We start from the raw sequence: 19,853 nt of genomic DNA on the forward strand, positions 1-19,853 counted from the left end.
ATTGTCTATGTTTAACGTTTGTAGCTTGTGTATGCACTAACGTTTGTAGCTTCACGGTCGTTTGTTGTTTTGTTTTGATTAAGTATTCGTGTTACGTCTTCGTCATCTATTAAAAGATGTACTTTTCACACGCTGCGTTTTGGTCCTCTCTTCCACGTCAAGACGATCGTGACAAGGAGTTCTACAGCTGCACCATTGAGAGTATCTTGACTGGCTGTTTCACCGTCTGGTATGGCAACTGCACCGCCCTCGACCACAAGGCTCTACAGAGGGTGGTGTGGACAGCCCAGTACATCAGTGGGGCTGAACTCCATGCCGTCCAGGACCTTTATACCAGGCGGTGTCTAAGGAAGGCCCAGGAAATTGCCAAAGACTTCAGCCACCTAAGCCATGGACTGTTCTCTGTGCTACCGTCAGGCAAGCGGTACTGGAGCAACGGGTCTCAGACCAACAGGCTCCGAGACAGCTTCTATCTTAAAAGCAATTAGACTGCTGAATAGCTAATCAATGGCTACCCGGACTATCTGTATGGACTATCTGCACTGACTCTACCTGCACTGGCTATATACACACACTTACAGGTCTCTATCCACACGCACGCACGCACGCACGCACGCACGCACGCACGCACGCACGCACGCACGCACGCACGCACGCACGCACGCACGCACGCACGCACGCACGCACGCACGCACGCATACACCCATCATATACGCTGCTGCTACTTTTCACTCTTATTATTATATCCTGATGCCTAGCCATGTTACCCCTGCCTACATGTACATATTTACCTCAATTACCACGTATCCCTGAACGTTAATATGGTATTGGTACTCCTTGTATATAGCTTCATGCTTGTGTGTTTTATTTCTCATGTGTTTTTTAATCTTTTTATCTAAAACTCTACATCTTTGGGAAAGAGCTTGTAAGTAAGCATTTCACTGCATATAACAAATAACATTTTATTTGACACACGCACACACACATGCACATGCACACGCACACGCACACACACACATACACACGTGAAAACGCTAAATGAAATGGCTGCTGGCAGATGGCTGTTTTTATCTGTACATGTACCTGTACATCATATCCTGTCCTGTAGTGTGATACCCAACACAACACACAGGTTCCAGTCTGGAATCACAAGGCCTAAGGACAGTCAGTGGTTGTGAGAGTGTGACATAGAGCCACAATGACGTTACCAGTCTTATGTAACATCAGGCACTAAGAGCATGACAGTTCAGAGACATCAACAGCATTACAGTGCCAGGCATGCAGGCATGCATGCAGGCAGGCAGGCAGGTAGGCAAACAGGCAGGCAGGCAGGCAGGCAGGCAGGCAGGCAGGCAGGCAGGCAGGCAGGCAGGCAGGCAGGCAGGCAGGCAGGCAGGCAAGCAGGCAGGCAGGCAGGCAGGCAGGGCATCCATCCCTCTGTCCTTGCATCAGTCATTGTATTATGCTAGCCCGCCCACCTGTTTCAGAGACATGAATGAATGATACCGATGAGAGCATCTGAGAGACAATCTGCTAACTCGTTAACCCTGACACAGTTCCTATTAACAATATGGCTGTTTTATATGCTGTAATTACACTGATGAGGTACATGATACTGTTCAGTCACCATCAATCCCTAGATCTACAGTAATATAAGTACACGACAACATACTGTACGTTATACCCTCACCTCTTTGTTACAAAGCATTGCAGCTTTTTTTCTCTTTGTCAATGAAAGCCTCTCATTTTACAGTTAATCGATACTATTGCAAACTACTTTTGCACGGACTTAAAGGAGGATGGTTATGAACAAACTACTCCACTCCAATGAGTGGCCATAAGAATGAGATCGCACACTAATACATGTCAGAAGGTGCTTTCAAATGGGATGTGGTAGTAGCCCTGTCCTGCAGTCAAATGACCTAGTGGCCTCACAGGTGGAGTGATATTCATATTTTTCATCATTGAGTCATTAATAAACGTTATTTTATTTTTTTACGCAGAAAATCCGGTGTTTCTATGTCTAACAGTTTTGTTATATTTCAGTCTTCCATGATGTATATAAAGTGTAATATTGGGATGCAAACTCAGAATTGAATACATCAGATAATGACCAGATCTCCCAGTGGAAGAAAGTCACTTAATCCTTCAATTTCTTTCCCCAACACCAGAATATTATTTAGTTGCAAGGCTGGATTTTTCCTAATGTTGTTGAGAGCCAAGAAGCTTGGCAAAAGGACAGACTATTTGTTTACTCAACTATACTCGACTAGGCTACCTGTTCTTTGTACCTCGGTCAACAGCCAAGTGGAATTCACATGATTTCGCAAAGCTGTTATTTTAAAAGCTTGGATCCTTTACAACAAATTCAAAAACACTAAGTAAATGTTTCCCTCCAGATGTTTCAAAGGCAAGCACATTTTATTCTTCTTGAAAAGTGAGGGTAACACTTTACTTTACACCCAGTGTCATAACCATGTCATAATATGTTGTAACAGCTGACACAACTTGTCATAACATGGTCATACCACTGTCATGACCCATATATTTATGCCTGTTGTGACATATATTGTGTTATTTTATGGCTGGTTAAGACATAAGAGTGTCAACATGCACATTTATTCAAATAACGTTTTTCATTTAAAAGTTTGTTTCTTAAATACTTTGTTGTTGTTGTAATGAATTCTTTACAGTTATGTTTTTTCATCATCTTTTAAATACCTTGTAGAAAATACACTTTCTGACACTGTCATGAAGCATTATGACCATCCTGTGTCACTTCACTTGGACTAAGAAAATACACTTTATGACACTGTCAAGAAGCATTATGACCATCATAATCATATAAGCCAGATATGCTTATCACGTACAGTTGAAGTCAGAAGTTTACATACACTTAGGTTGGAGTCATTAAAACTTGTTTTTCAATCACTCCACACATGTCTTGTTAACAAACTATAGTTTTGGCAAGTCGGTTAGGACATCTACTTTGTGCATGACACAAGTCATTTTTCCAACAATTGTTTACAGACAGATTATTTCACTTATAATTCACTGTATCACAATTCCAGTGGGTCAGAAGTTTACATACACTAAGTTGACTGTGCCTTTAAACAGCTTGGAAAATTCCAGAAAATGATGTCATGGCTTTAGGAGCTTCTGATAGGCTAATTGACATAATTTGAGTCAATTGGAGGTGTACCTGTGGATGTATTTCAAGGCCTACCTTCAAACTCAGTGCCTCGTTGCTTGACATCATGGGAAAATCAAAAGAAATCAGCCAAGACCTCCACAAGTCTGGTTCATCCTTGGGAACAATTTCCAAACGCCTGAAGGTACTACTTTCATCTGTACAAACAATAGTACGCAAGTATAAACACCATGGGACCACGCAGCCGTCATACCGCTCAGGAAGGAGATGCGTTCTTTCTCCTAGAGATGAACGTACTTTGGCTAAGGTGTATGTAAACTTCCGACTTCAACTGTACATGCCCTTATATCAGTAAAAAAGAGGGTGTCTTGTCCTGCTCCTGAAATCAGTCATCAGCCACAAAGAATTGGGGTTAATATATATAACATGAACATACTGTTGACATGTAGGCTATGGTATAATGGAATGTTTTGCCTTGTGTGGTAGGTATTGTGGGTTTTGACACTCTTATGTAGGTGTCATAACCAGCCATGAAATAACACAATACATGTCACAACAGGTCTAAATATGTGTCATGACAGTGTTATGACCATATTATAACAGGTTATGACAAGTTATGTCAGCTGTTATGACATATTATAACCTGGTTATATCTGTGTCATAACGTGTTATGACGCTGGATGTCAAGTAAAGTGTTACCAAAGTGAGTCATAAACAGCAAATGTGAGTCAACAATAACTTCAACAACAACTTTTTAATTGGGGTTTTCCAAATAACATAATCAAGAAAAAGTTTTGGGGATTCTGATGGTAACCACATTTTTTTAAATAACACACTCTGATGCGGCATTTATATGCACCTCATTAACTTTCAATAAACCAAACTGACACACACATTATAGATGTGCTGTGTTCTGTTCTGGTTTCATAATTCCTACCCTATGAAATGATTTATCCCTCAGATGGTCTTCTCTGATACTCGTTGGCTGTGGCTGAGCTCCAGATGGGGTCAGGGTTAGGGTTTAGACACGGTCCCAATAATGGGTTGGCGCTGAACAGAGATGTTGCAATCTCTCCAATTTTCGGGAATCAGAATTGAAGCTGTGTCCAGCAGAATTCCCAGGGGTGGGCAGACAGGGGGTGAGTTCTCTCCTCAGCAGATATAAGGCCTTGGTCCCATAACTTCTCACGGAGTACATCGTCTTTACAGAGGAGACACAGCTCAACATACAAACTGATATACTGATATTTCCATCAAAATGTGGTATGTTATACCTTTCATATTCTTTCCTCAACAAAACCCTAGTTGCCTGGCAATTGTTGTCGTTGCAGTACCAATCCAAATAAATCTCTGAAATGTCTTTGAACAAAGGATCTTTGTAATATGGCAGGGAAATGCAGCTACTTAAATCTTTCAAAAAAACATTCAAACTGCTCTAGCTAGAGACATTTTCTAAATATAGGTAAACATGCAAGCCCCGAGAAGCCCTAAGTAAAGGAACAGTTAGCTGTGGTACTGGTGAGTGTTTGGGCTCTGTCTGTCAGTTGGCTCTGTGTGTGTGTACTGTACTCATGTGTTCCTTCTGTCCACAGGTCATCCCTGGCAGTGCTCCTCGCAGCCTCCTGTGTCTGTCTGGCTCAGGTCAGAATCAAAATCAAAACCCAAGAATCACATGCAATTGATGAGATCTCAGGCGATTCAGGTAAATATCTATCTAACTGAAACATAACCAACTCCCTGCTTTATGCCAATACAGGCTTACTTCTTCTGATTTAGATTGAAATGTCAACAAAGTGAGAGGGATTAAATGTTCTGAATGGAGAGAGGAAACGCTTTCAAACAAAAACAAGACCAAGGAGCATTGACACCCTTTCTTATCCCATGTCTATGTTAAGGTGGGTATTGGTTACTCCATTGATGCAGAATATCGCCAAAAACATTGGATATACACGTGCAATTCTTCTATTTCCAAAACATATTATATTTGCTGGCCCATTGTGACTGGTTCGTGTAAGGATATCACTCACATTTCAATTACACTGTCACTCTCATCGGATGTTCTGAAGCCAATATTCACTGTGGCTCCCCTCAGGCTACTCTGAGCTTAGCAGACACAAGCTGTTTCTATTCATCCTGTTGGCCTCTGTAAGAGGAAGAGAATACAGTAGCTGTGGCCAAAATGAGGATGTCACCATCACTTTCAAGTGAGAACCTTGTTAAGTCTCACGGCTCACAGCTATTATCCTGATTATCTTAAAAATCGATTCAGCAGCGACACACATGAGATGACAGGGATCAAAGAGAAGGGAAGCAGGGAGGAAAGAAAGGAGAGATCCTCAGTCTCAGCTTCCTCCAAGCTGGATGGTAAGATATGTCATTAGGAAAATCTACAGAGCATGAAATCATCTAGGGTTTCAAGGAAAACGTTTGAGAAGAGAAACGACACTAATTCCATCCTCATTTAGGTTTCTGCGTATTGTGACCCCCAAGGTAATTCTGTGAAAGCTAGCCTTGTCTGGCTCAAGTCATGACAACACTTACTTTTTCAGATAATAGTAGATGATTCATGAATTTACTGAGCTTCAGGATTCATGAATTTACTTTGCTTCAGGTCAAGGTTCCACAAAGCTATTACCAAATGCTGTGTGTATTCAAGTGAATAGTGCTGATTTGAGCAAACTCAAACTCAAACTGAAACTAAGGCTGGAATTGTATTGAGGCACATTTCATTTTTCTGCAATAATCTTTTACAGTTGTGTTTGAGTTGCACAGCAGTATGTGCTAGGTGGTGCGAGGGAGATGGGAGTGTTTTAAATGTATAGATTGTATACAAATAATGTTGTTGTGTTTCTTGCCCAGACCTGCGCTTCAGGCGTATGGTTGGGGGCACTCTGGCCCCTCATGTCCCCTGGCAGGCCATGGTCTACCTGAGTAAAAACGTCATGAACGGGGGCTTCGCTGGGGGAGCTCTAATCTCTGACCGCTGGGTCCTGACCGCTGGCAGGAACTTGTTTGTCAGGAAGAGTAGGCAGGACACCCAGGGGAAAGAACCAATCATCCCCAAGGTGTACCTAGGCATCACGCGACGCTCCCAAGCCAATGCCTCCAAAGAAGTTGCTGTAGAAAAGGTGAGCTAGTATGCCCATTACCATCTCTTTCAAACAATATTCAGACAATTCACTATTTTCAGCAAGCAGAACTGCACTGGGCTCTCATCACTGGGCTCTCTCAGTCTTACAGGCAGTCAGAGCACAAATACAGTAGATCATCAAAAAGAGGTCCTATGAATTATTCCCTTCCCCCTTCTAGGTGGTTCTGCACCCAGGCTTCCAGAACGTGTCAGACTGGGACAACAACCTGGCTCTGATTCAGCTGAAGGAGCCATTCACACTGAGCGAGGATGTGATGCCCATCCCTCTGCCTGAGAGGGGTGAGGACCTAGCTGAGGCAGCCCAGGAGAAAGGCATCATCACAGGCTGGGGCTGGGGGGTCCACTTCACCCCCGCTGAGTCACTGAAACACCTGGTGTTGCCTGTGGTATCGCACGGCTTCTGTAAGGCGGAGTACAACCGCGGTGGCCAAGTGCTGAGCGGGACTCCAACCATAGACGACAACATGTTCTGTACTGGAGCCAGCAAGTACCAGGAGAATGTGTGCTCTGGGGATGCAGGCAGTGCCCTGGCAGTCCAGGACCCCAAAGACAGCAGAGTGTATGCTATAGGGATCCTGTCCTTCGATAAGGCCTGTGCCAGGGAGAAATACGCTGTCTACATGAAGCTCTCTGCCTACATGCCTTGGATCAACAGTGTCCTCAGGGGCGACAGTGAGACATCAGCCAGTCTCCGCTCCAGTGTAATGTCTGAGATGTATTCGAGGCAGTTGTAGCCTCCACTCAGCACAGTTTCAGATATGAGAGCCGGGGCTTATAATCTCCATTATGCCTTTGCTAACAAAGTCATTTTCTGCCTTGATCTTGTAAAACTCTCTCAAGTTATGACTTTCATTGAGTGTGTGTCCCCGCCTGATTGAGTATGTCTTCCGATGTTGATTTCAAAGGATTTTCAATCAATTAATCTCTCTTAAGAAGTTTTGTTTCCGATGTTTCACCTTACAACTTTTATTCACATTTTCTTCAACTCATATTAGAATGCTGGGAAACATGTTTTAGATAATCTCACAAGCTGTAAGATGAGAGCATGTTAGAGCCATTAAAACAAGTAGGCTACAGCTAGGACTTGAGATGATTTTAAAGTTCATTTAAGTGATGGAATTATTAAGGACAAGATGTTATCTGGTCAAGGAGGATATTGTGATGAGATTCTAGCCACTAGATTTCTACGGCCTTTGTCAACCAGGAAGGATTTTTAAGTGGATTTTTAATGAAAACCACCCAAGAAGGAAATAACTTGTTCTAAAATAGAGCTGCATAAACGAGGGTCTAGATTCCCTCCCAGCAGGGGAATGAGTCACTAACTCCTGGTTAGTGAATCATTTAAATACAGATGACAAAAGGCTTGTCATCATAGCCCAACTCTAGTTAATAGCTTTCTTGCTTTGGAGCAGCTTGCTGTACCTCAATTTGTTCAGTTTCAACAAGATATATCTCAGATATCACATGCATAACGTGATGATAATCTCAACCATATACATTTAATTTCAATGAAGGAAGTGAATTGAAATTCCATTTAGAAAATTGAAAAATCCTCTTTGATGATAAATGGTACCTTACGGTACTTTCCCCAACCCTGATCTCTTGAGTTGAAGTATTGTAGAGGTGCCAGCTTGACATAGCGTAGCATAGCACTGACATATCACAGCCTTGACGTAGCATAGCCCTGACATATCACAGCCTTGACGTAGCATAGCACTGACATATCACAGCCTTGACGTAGCATAGCCCTGACATATCACAGCCTTGACGTAGCATAGCCTTGACGTAGCATAGCACTGACATATCACAGCCTTGACGTAGCATAGCCCTGACATATCACAGCCTTGACGTAGCATAGCACTGACATATCACAGCCTTGACGTAGCATAGCCCTGACATATCACAGCCTTGACGTAGCATAGCCCTGACGTATCATAGCCTTGACGTATCATAGCCTTGACGTAGCATAGCCTTGACGTATCATAGCCTTGACGTAGCATAGCCCTGACGTATCATAGCCTTGACGTATCATAGCCTTGACGTAGCATAGCCTTGACGTATCATAGCCTTGACGTAGCATAGCCCTGACGTATCATAGCCTTGACGTAGCATAGCCCTGACGTATCATAGCCTTGACGTAGCATAGCCCTGACGTATCATAGCCTTGACGTAGCATAGCCCTGACGTATCATAGCCTTGACGTAGCATAGCCCTGACGTATCATAGCCTTGACGTAGCATAGCCCTGACGTATCATAGCCTTGACGTAGCATAGCCTTGACGTAGCATAGCCTATACGTATAATGGAATATGACATCTAGCCCCCATAAAAAACTGAAAGTGAAAATGTTTCAAACTCCTTGTCAAACCTGAATTGCATAATAACACACATATACAGTTCCATGAAAGATTCTAGCTTCTGCCAGTCACGAGAAACTGCTTTCATGTGTGTCCATGTGTTGCACAGAAGAAGGGACAGAGAGAGTGAGAGGGAGAAGAAGAAGAGAGAGAGAATCGATTGTTGCGCAATTACTATCCCTTCTGTCTGTAAATCCAAGAACCTGAGAGTGTTTGAATCGTTTCTGCATTACATCGGAGGGACAGACAGATTGAGCTATCTTTTATCCATTAAACAGTGGGAGCTCTTTGTCATGTCGTTTGTCGCTGTGAAGTTAGTGAGCGGTGGTTCCTCAGAGTATGTGAGGATGACTGGGGGCTGGTCCGGAGGGGGGCTATGCCCCCCCCCCATCCGGAAGTTAGAGCATTTGGGATTTTTTAAACACCTGAAACAGCTTTTACCTGCAATCTAGAGGCATAATGATTATGCTTACTTCTACAGGTATGTAAAATAATATATATGTATATTTTTCAGCATATCTAAGCATACCTTCTTGAGCTGTCTGTATCCTGCTGGTTCTTTTTTTAAAGAAACTAAATATGCTTCTCTGCATTTCTGTTCAAATCTGAGTAAAGGATTTAAATGAATGTGAGTCTTATTCAGTATATTTAGTTATTGCTTGTTTTCTGAAAGTCTACCAGCCTTGCCAGAAGGCATGCCAGCTAAGATAGTTAGACAAGCTAGCTACTCTAACTTGATTGACATCCTGAAATGGCTTATTGGTAGCTAGTTGTGAGGTTGGGAGATTAGGAACCTATCTGGGCTAGCTAAAGCCAACTTCATAATTATTATTTGTATTATTATTAAACAGGATAAATCTGAGGAGCCATGTGCCCCTGTGCCCCCTATGGGCCTCTGGTTCTGCCCTGGTTTCATGTCATTCTGTCTGTCCATTTTCAGAGCCACAGTGAGAGGCAACAGGTGATAGATACAGATCTTCAATCCTCAACCAACGTACTGTAAATTGTACTGTAAATTGTATTGTAAATTGTACTGTAAGGATATGATTAATTTTATTTGTTCTTCATATCAAAAGACTGCAGGTCCCAGAAAAGAGAACATTATCACTCAACTGGTATGTTCAGGTTTCCACCAAAATGTCTCAAAAGCCTAGCTTTATAGGAGCAATACCTCCTCCTTGTTTAACAATATACAAGTGACAGCATTTAGGCTACTATTGTGAGACATCAAATTCTGAACTAAATTGAGCTTCTCGATGTTAGTCTAGTGGGATCTGATAAGCAAGACACAGTAGGTGCAATATGAAGATGTCCATGTGACTACATAGTAGGACATAACATTCTGTAAACTCATCACCACCTAGTGTTGAGAACTGAGGAGAACAGAGGAGAGGGCCATTTTGAGATAATGAAATTCCAAGAACGAGGAGAGGGCCATTTTGAGATAATGAAATTCCAAGAACGAGGAGCGCTCTTCCGTTGCCACATGTACAAAGATGACGCGCTGTGGTTCTTGGTACTTCAACACCCACCTCTGTTGACAGCAGGATGTCCAATTCCCTAAATAAAACAGTGTAGGGGGGGGGGGGGGCAGAACTATTGAGCTCAGGAGAATACAGTAGATTACCTAAGATATCAACCCAGAGGCTGTTATGACAGGTGGGAAGATTCAATTCCTACTTGATCATTAAAAATTGACATTAGTCACTCTTCTATAATGTAGCTATTTAATTACAAGTGAGTGCGCATAGCAACAGGAAATGGTTAACCAGTCCTATTACACTACCAGAATGACTCAACACGATTTCTACGTCATTTTCCGATGAAAACACGACCTTCGTATTTGAGGATTAAGTAGGCATTTTTTAAACAATTGGTAAGAGTGAAGTAGTGGGTGCACCTCTGTCGAGCTAAAATATGAATGTCCCTGTCAGGGGTCATTACACTCTGCTAGTCTCAGTGTGTGCACCCTCGCTAAGACTGGTGTTCCTGCTGTGCTGACAGAGTTACATAAAGTCCCTCACCCCCGTATTGAGGGGAGGTATCGAGGGCTAGTCCTCATGGTTTCTTGCAACACATTGGCGCTTAGACTCAGCAGCTCGTTCGTTTCATCACCTTATCCAACACATAGTCTAGCCTAGGCCGGGTTCCTCAGGGGACTACTGATAAAGTGCTCTCCCTCATCATTGTTACTACGAGACTTGATGTGTACACTTGACATCTGTGTGAGCTTTTGAAATTGTGTTGTCTTTTCCTGTCTTTTTCTGCCCAGCGCCATCTGAGCTGCCCGTCTGCCCAGCGCCATCTGAGCCGCCCGTCTGCCCAGCGCCATCTGAGCCGCCCGTCTGCCCAGCGCCATCTGAGCCGCCCGTCTGTCCAGAGCCGCTAGAGCCACCCGTCTGTCCAGAGCCGCTAGAGCCGCCCGTCTGTCCTGAGCCGCTAGAGCCGCCCGTCTGTCCTGAGCCGCCCGCCCGTCAGTCAGGAGCCGCTAGAGCCGCCCGCCAGCCAGGAGCCGCCAGAGCCGCCCGCCAGTCAGGAGCCGCCAGAGCCGCCCGCCAGTCAGGAGCCGCCAGAGCCGCCCGCCAGTCAGGAGCCGCCCTTCAGTCCGGAGCCGCCCTTCAGTCCGGAGCCGCCCCTCAGTCCGGAGCCGCCCCTCAGTCCGGAGCCGCCCCTCAGTCCGGATTTGCCCCTCAGTCCGGAGTTGCCCCTCAGTCCGGAGTTGCCCCTCAGTCCGAAGCTGCCCCTCAGTCCGGAGCTGCCCCTCAGTCCAGTGGGGCCATTTAGTAGGGTTGCCAATCCTAGGTCGGCGGCGAGGGTCGCCGTTCCTAGGAGGACACTAAAGCGGACAAAGACTATGGTGGAGTGGGGTCCACGTCCTGCGCCAGAGCCACCACCGCGGACAGATGCCCACCCAGACCCTCCCCTATAGGTTCAGGTTTTGCGGCCGGAGTCCGCACCTTGGGGGGGGGGGGGGGGGGTACTGTCACGTTCTGACCTTTATTTCCTTTGTTTTTGTCTTTATTTAGTATGGTCAGGGCGTGAGTTGGGGTGGGCAGTCTATGTTTGTTTATCTATGTTTTTCTATTTCTGTGTTTGGCCTGATATGGTTCTCAATCAGAGGCAGGTGTTAGTCATTGTCTCTGATTGGGAACCATATTTAGGTAGCCTGTTTTGTGTTGGGTTTTGTGGGTGGTTGTCTTTTGTCTTCGTGTGTCTGCACCAGACAGAACTGTTTCGGTTTTTCACATTTGTTGTTTTGTATTTTGTAGTGTTCACGTTTATTGTCTTTATTAAATATGATGAACACTAACCATGCTGCGCTTTGGTCCTCTCCTTCGTCCACAGAAGAAAGCCGTTACAGACAAACAACTGCAAACTATTATGAAGAGAACATCAGGCATAATTAGTACTTTATGTGTTAATGTTTGTACCTATTTTAAATACACATTTAAACACAGACAGCAAGTTCTGATATAATCACAGTCTTCTGAACAACTCTGATCTCCTTCATGGTCAACAGTAGAGCCCTTGTGTGCAGTGGTTGGCTTACCATTAGTCAGAAGAGGCAATTGCCTCAGGCCTAATATACTGTATCATCAGGGGTGAGCTGGGCATAATTTAAAAAATGATAACTAGTAATAAATAAATAAATAAAATATCTGCTGACCTAAGTTAACTAATTTCTTCATTAAAAAGACAGGTGCTGCTGATAATACTGTCATCGTCGTCGAGGCAGAGGCCATGTGTCTGATGCTGCCCACCTATCTGATGCTGTTTGATGCTGTCTGGCCAAAACGAGCATGGCATGTCAGACCTCAGACTGGACTCTGCCTGGAGCCTTCAAATCACTAAGTTCACCCCTGCTTGTATGCAACTCTTTGAGGAAGGTTTACAGTTCCATGCATTACATTTCATGCACTATTGCCCTCTCGCACACAGTTGAAAGCACTTCCTCCTACACCTCTGATCCACTAACTGGCCTCTATAACCTTACACAACCTAGAGGGCCCAAGATGATAGAGAGAGGAGAGTGGGTATAAAGGCTACTGACACTCACACTAGTTTCAATACGGCAGGTAGCCTAGTGATTAGAGCAGGTAGCCTCGTGGTTAGAGCAGGTAGCCTAGTGGTTAGAGCGTTGGGCCAGTAACCGAAAGGTTGCTGGATGGAATCCACGAACTGACAAGGTAAAAATCTGTTGTTCTGCCCCTGAACAAGGCAGCTAACCCACTGTTCCCCGGGAGGCTGTCATTGTAAATAAGAATTTGTTCTTAACTGACTTACCTAGTTCAATAAAGGTTACAATACCAGCATATCCCCACTTATACTAATCTGAAAACAAAACTCCCTAAATTCTATCAGCATATCGATTGTGCTACCAGGGCTGGTAAAACCTTGGATCATTGTTATACTAACTTCCGCGATGCATATAAGGCCCTCCCCCGCCCTCCTTTCGGAAAAGCTGACCACGACTCCATTTTGTTGCTTCCAGCCTACAAACAGAAACTAAAACAGCAAGCTCCCGCGCTCAGGTCTGTTCAACGCTGGTCCGACCAATCTGATTCCACGCTTCAAGACTGCTTCGATCACGTGGATTGGGATATGTTCCGCATTGCGTCCAACAACAACATTGACGAATACGCTGATTCGGTGAGCGAGTTCATTAGAAAGTGCATTGACGATGTCGTACCCACAGCAACGATTAAAACATTCCCAAACCAGAAACCGTGGATTGATGGCAGCATTCGCGTGAAACTGAAAGCGCGAACCACTGCTTTTAACCAGGGCAAGGTGACCGGAAACATGACCGAATACAAACAGTGTAGCTATTCCCTCCGCAAGGCAATCAAACAAGCTAAGTCCCAGTATAGAGACAAAGTAGAGTCGCAATTCAACAGCTCAGACACAAGAGGTATGTGGCAGGGTCTACAGTCAATCACGGATTACAAAAAGAAAACCAGCCCCGTCGCGGACCAGGATGTCTTGCTCCCAGACAGACTAAATAACTTTTTTGCTCGCTTTGAGGACAATACAGTGCCACTGACACGGCCCGCTACCAAAACCTGCGGGCTCTCCTTCACTGCAGCCGAGGTGAGTAAAACATTTAAACGTGTTAACCCTCGCAAGGCTGCAGGCCCAGACGGCATTCCCAGCCGCGTCCTCAGAACATGCGCAGACCAGCTGGCTGGTGTGTTTAAGGACATATTCAATCAATCCTTATCCCAGTCTGCTGTTCCCACATGCTTCAAGAGGGCCACCATTGTTCCTGTTCCCAAGAAAGCTAAGGTAACTGAGCTAAACGACTACCGCCCCGTAGCACTCACTTCCGTCATCATGAAGTGCTTTGAGAGACTAGTCAAGGACCATATCACCTCCACCCTACCTGACACCCTAGACCCACTCCAATTTGCTTACCGACCCAATAGGTCCACAGACGACGCAATCGCAACCACACTGCACACTGCCCTAACCCATCTGGACAAGGGGAATACCTATGTGAGAATGCTGTTCATCGACTACAGCTCAGCATTTAACACCATAGTACCCTCCAAACTCGTCATCAAGCTCAAGACCCTGGGTCTCGACCCCGCCCTGTGCAACTGGGTCCTGGACTTCCTGACGGGCCGCCCCCAGGTGGTGAGGGTAGGTAACAACATCTCCACCCCGCTGATCCTCAACACTGGGGCCCCACAAGGGTGCGTTCTGAGCCCTCTCCTGTACTCCCTGTTCACCCACGACTGCGTGGCCATGCACGCCTCCAACTCAATCATCAAGTTTGCGGACGACACTACAGTGGTAGGCTTGATTACCAACAACGACGAGACGGCCTACAGGGAGGAGGTGAGGGCCCTCGGAGTGTGGTGTCAGGAAAATAACCTCACACTCAACGTCAACAAAACAAAGGAGATGATTGTGGACTTCAGGAAACAGCAGAGGGAGCACCCCCCTATCCACATCGACGGGACAGTAGTGGAGAAGGTGGAAAGTTTTAAGTTCCTCGGTGTACACATCACGGACAAACTGAATTGGTCCACCCACACAGACAGCGTTGTGAAGAAGGCGCAGCAGCGCCTCTTCAACCTCAGGAGGCTGAAGAAATTTGGCTTGTCACCAAAAGCACTCACAAACTTCTACAGATGCACAATCGAGAGCATCCTGTCGGGCTGTATCACCGCCTGGTACGGCAACTGCTCCGCCCACAACCGTAAGGCTCTCCAGAGGGTAGTGAGGTCTGCACAACGCATCACCGGGGGCAAACTACCTGCCCTCCAGGACACCTACACCACCCGATGTCACAGGAAGGCCATAAAGATCATCAAGGACAACAACCACCCGAGCCACTGCCTGTTCACCCCGCTATCATCCAGAAGGCGAGGTCAGTACAGGTGCATCAAAGCAGGGACCGAGAGACTGAAAAACAGCTTCTATCTCAAGGCCATCAGACTGTTAAACAGCCACCACTAACATTTAGTGGCCGCTGCCAACATACTGACTCAACTCCAGCCACTTTAATAATGGGAATTGATGGAAATTATGTAAAAATGTATCACTAGCCACTTTAAACAATGCCACTTAATATAATGTTTACATACCCTACATTACTCATCTCATATGTATATGTATATACTGTACTGTATATCATCCACTGCATCTTGCCATCTTTATGTAATACATGTATCACTAGCCACTTTAAACTATGCCACTTTATGTTTACATACCCTACATTACTCATCTCACATATGTATAGACTGTACACTATACCATCTACTGCATCTTGCCTATGCCGTTCTGTACCATCACTCATTCATATATCTTTATGTACATATTCTTTATCCCTTTACACTTGTGTGTATAAGGTAGTAGTTGTGGAATTGTTAGGTTAGATTACTTGTTGGTTATTACTGCATTGTCGGAACTAGAAGCACAAGCATTTCGCTACACTCGCATTAACATCTGCTAACCATGTGTATGTGACAAATAAAATTTGATTTGATTTGATTTGATTTACATATACAATCAGAGGCTAAGCAACCAAGAGATTTCCTCTGTGTTAAGCCACTGACAATTTGGCCCTGACATTTTTTTGACATCCTTTTGTTTTTCTTTTAGACCCTGAATGGTGAGTTTTGAGGGTCGAGAAGAGTTCACCAAGTGTATATACAGTGCCGTCAGAAAGTATTCATACACCTTGACTTGTAGCACATTTTGTCCCCAAATGAATTACAAAAATTATAATTCTCCCCCATCTACACACAATACCCCATAATGACAAAGTGAACGCATGTTTTTAGAAATGTTTGCAAATTTATTGAGAATTAAGTACAGAAATATTTCATTTACATAGTATTCTGAGTCCATAAATGTTAGAATCACCTTTGGCAGCGATTAGAGCTGTTAGTCTCTAAGAGCTTTGCACACCTGGACTGTGCAACATTCGCACATTATTCTTAAAAAATTATTCAACCTCTGTCAAGTTGGTTGTTGATCATTGCTAGACAGCCATTTCCAATTCTTGGCATAGATTTTCAATCCGATTTATGTCAAAACTGTGACTAGGCCACTCAGGAACATTCAATGCCGTCTTGGTAAGCAACTCCAGTCTATATTTGGCCTTGTGTTTTAGGTTATTGTCATGTCTATTACTTTTCTTTTCATCCTAAAAAAATTCCTAGTCCTTCATTGACAAGCATACCCATAACATGATGCAGCCACCACCATGCTTGAAAATATGAAGAGTGGTACTAAGTTGTGTGCTGGATTTGCCCCAAACATAATGCTTTGTATTCAGGACATGAAGTTAATTTCTTTGCCACATTTTTTGCAGTTTAAGTTTTAATTTACATTTTTATAAGTGCCCTTCTTTGTGAGACGTTGGAAAACCTCCCTGTTTTTGTGATTGAATCTGTGTTTGAAATTCACTGCTCGACAGAGGGGCCTTACAGATCATTTGTATGTGTGGGATACAGAGATGAGGTATTCATTAAAAAATCATGTTAAACACTATTATTGCACAGTGAGTCCATGCAAATTACACTACAGTATATATATAGAAGTATGTGGACACCCCTTCAAATGAGTGTATTTGGCTAATTTTGCCACACCCGTAGCTGACAGGTGTATAAAATCGAGCACACATCAATGCTGCAATCTCCATAGACAAACATTGGCAGTAGAATGGCCTTACTGAAGAGCTCAGTGACTTTCAACGTGGCACCGTCATAGGATGCCACCTTTCCAACAAGTCAAATATCTGCCCTGCTAGAGCTTCCCCAGTCAACTGTAAGTGCTGTTATTGTGAAGTGGAAACGTCAAGGAGTAACAATGGCTCAGCCGCAAAGATGTAGGCCACACAAGCTCACAGAACGGGACCGCTGAATGCTGAAGCACGTAGCGTGTAAAAATAGTCTGTCCTCGGTTGCAACACTCACTCCTGAGTTCCAAACTGCCTCTGGAAGCAACGTCAGCACAATAACTGTTTGACAGGAGCATCATAAAATGGGTTTCAATGGCCGAGCAGCCGCACACAAGCCTAATAATCTGGGTTTGGCGGATGCCAGGAGAACACTACCTGCCCCAATGCATAGTGCCAACTGTAAAGTTTGGAGGAGGAGGAATAGTGGTCTGGGGCTGTTTTTCATGGTCCTGGCTACAGCATACAATGGCATTCTATACGAATATGTGCTTCCAACTTTGTGTCAACAGTTTAAGGAAGGCCCTTTCCTATTTCAGCATGACAATGCCCCGTCCACAAAGCGAGGTCCATACAGAAATGCTTTGTCAAGATCAGTTTGGAAGAACAGAGCCCCGACCTAGAGACCTGAGCCCCGACCTAATCGGCCTAGTCAGGCCTAATCGCATAACATCAGTGCCCGACCTCACTAATGCTCTTGTGGCTGACTAGAAGCAAATTCCCACAGGAATGTTTCAACTTCTAGTGGAATGCCTTCCCATAAGAGTGGAGGCTGTTATAGCAGCAAACTCCGTATTAATGCCCATGATTTTGGAATGAGATGTTCCAATTGCAGGTGTCCACATACCTTTGTTCATGTAGTGTATTATGTGACTTGTTAAGCTAATTTTTACTCCTGAACTTACTTTGACTTGCCATAACATAGAGGTTGAATACTTATTGACTCAAGACATTTCAGTTTAAAATGTTTTATTAATTTAATAAAATGTAATAAAAATGTAAAAAAATATAATACTTTGACATTATGGGGTATTGTGTGTAGGCCAGTGACACAAAATCTCAATTTAATCCAATTCAATTCAGGATGTAACATAACAAAATGTGGAAAAAGTCAAGGGGTATGAATACTTTCTGAAGGCACTTTACTTCCTCAAAACACAGACAGTAGTGAACATTATTATATTATAGGCAGGAAAATTCAATTGGTTAACCAGTGGAGGCTTGTGGGGGGAGCTATAGGAGGACAGGCTCATTGTAATGGCTTGAGTGGAATAAATGGAATGGTATCAAATCGATCAGACATATGGGAACCATGTTTGACTCCGTTCCATTGACACCATTCCAGCCAATACAATGAGCCCATTCTCCTATAGCTCCACCCACCAACCTACACTGTGGTCAACATGCTATGTAAAAACATTAAAAACAACAAACCCCATGTACAAAAATACACTTAGGACACATGTATCCTGTCCAGTGTTTAAGGAATGTGCTGCTACCTCGCTCTACAACCAAAGATGATGAATTGAGGCGCAAACTGAAGTGAAGAGGAAATATTGTTCAAACGCCTTTTGCAACCACAATTGGCCACCGATTTAACACAGGGTAATCCATTGTTAAACCATACATTTGCGCTAAAATCACCCACACATCTTATCTCCATTGCAACCATTATTGGCCACTGAATTACCGTTCCCTAAACCTGATGTCAGTGTTAACTTTACTGCTTGCCTTCAACATCTTTGAAGAAATGTTCTCCCTCTGGTGTGTATTATCAGCGGTGTAAATTAAACATTTAAACGTGCGTAAGACACTCAGTCTCTCTCTCTGTTCTCATAGTCTCACCTGTGTCCTTTAGAAGAGACGTGAGACTTGTACGCAACTTCTGGGGCTATGTGTCCAACACAGAGAGACACACACACACACACACCCACACACACAGCTCATTCCCCAGACATTTGTCTCGTGTTTATGAAACGTGAGGCGCTTTGTACTTTTATGTTGATATTGGGTGATCACAATGTGTTCTGAGGTCTGATTGGGAGGCTGACTTTAATTTCCTGTCTTCCTGTTTCCCTTCTCACCTGCATCCCCATGTGTTCATACGTGCGTGTGCGTGTTCGTGTTTGTGCGTGCGTGTGTGCAAGTGTGTTTCTGAGAATGTGTATGTGAATAAAAAACATTTTATTTTCCATAGGGCCTGTTATCATACCATTATTAGACGAGTAGAATGTGGCTTTAGAAGGAGCCTTATCGGAAAGCCTTTTATGTTGCTGAACTGACAAATAAAAGTCAAACAGCCCTTCAGAGTAAAACCATTAATAATATTTGTTTTCAATCGCTCTGATGTTGTGGAGAGGACACTGTATAAACAGCTGTTTGGCTTTGTCTCATGTCCTCCACTGTATCTGGGAAACTAATATCTGCCAACCTGTAGAGGAAACATTCACAGCTTTTCATCAAGCAACAATATCAGAGATACTGTAGATCCACAGAAGCATGTTGAATGTAACGTTTTATATCACACACACGGTGGGGATAATTGAATTAAGTCACTAATAGAGACAGGGAGTTATCACTGTCTCCAAAAGCAGATGATCTGATTTGCTTATATGTGCATAAGGCCTGAGCAAACCTTCCTCTGAAAGTTCATGGATTTAAATAGATTTACCATTCAGTGTTGCAGCAGCACTGTGTATGTGTGACATATTTAATCTGTCCTTCTGTGGTTTCGCTGCCTTTGTCATCCATTCTCATTGAGTTTGCAGATGAGGTTATATAACATTACATGATCAAAACATAGATAAGAAAGATAAGCAGCAAAGAAAATTACATCAAATCACATCAAATAATAACAAGCATTCACTATTAGTTTTGTCTGTACCTGTCGGAATAATGTAATAAGGATAAGCACGCTGTTTAGCTATTATTAGCAGAATCCACAAATGATTTTCCCTTCTGACTTTCAGCCGCTTGATTATGTTTGAGAATCCATTTTACATT

The 19,853-nt window shown here is 43.8% G+C and overlaps 1 protein-coding gene across 2 annotated transcripts; it reads left to right on the forward strand.

The window, feature by feature from the left end:
* Positions 1-4,279: 4,279 nt before the first annotated feature.
* Positions 4,280-7,894, forward strand: LOC120025233 (haptoglobin-like). 2 transcript variants are annotated; one of them, XM_038969712.1, is made up of 5 exons: positions 4,297-4,414; positions 4,744-4,792; positions 4,908-5,046; positions 6,011-6,279; positions 6,461-7,894. In XM_038969712.1, the coding sequence occupies exons 4-5, from the start codon at positions 6,028-6,030 to the stop codon at positions 7,034-7,036; spliced, it is 828 nt and encodes a 275-aa protein (XP_038825640.1). In that variant the 5' UTR covers positions 4,297-4,414; positions 4,744-4,792; positions 4,908-5,046; positions 6,011-6,027; the 3' UTR covers positions 7,037-7,894. The 2 variants fall into 2 exon arrangements, with proteins under 2 accessions (XP_038825639.1, XP_038825640.1); XM_038969711.1 differs by lacking the exon at positions 4,908-5,046 and having other exon boundaries at positions 4,280-4,414; positions 4,744-4,853.
* Positions 7,895-19,853: the final 11,959 nt, after the last annotated feature.

This window comes from Salvelinus namaycush, chromosome 30 (genome assembly GCF_016432855.1).
Source record: "Salvelinus namaycush isolate Seneca chromosome 30, SaNama_1.0, whole genome shotgun sequence".
NCBI classification, from domain to species: Eukaryota; Metazoa; Chordata; class Actinopteri; order Salmoniformes; family Salmonidae; genus Salvelinus; species Salvelinus namaycush.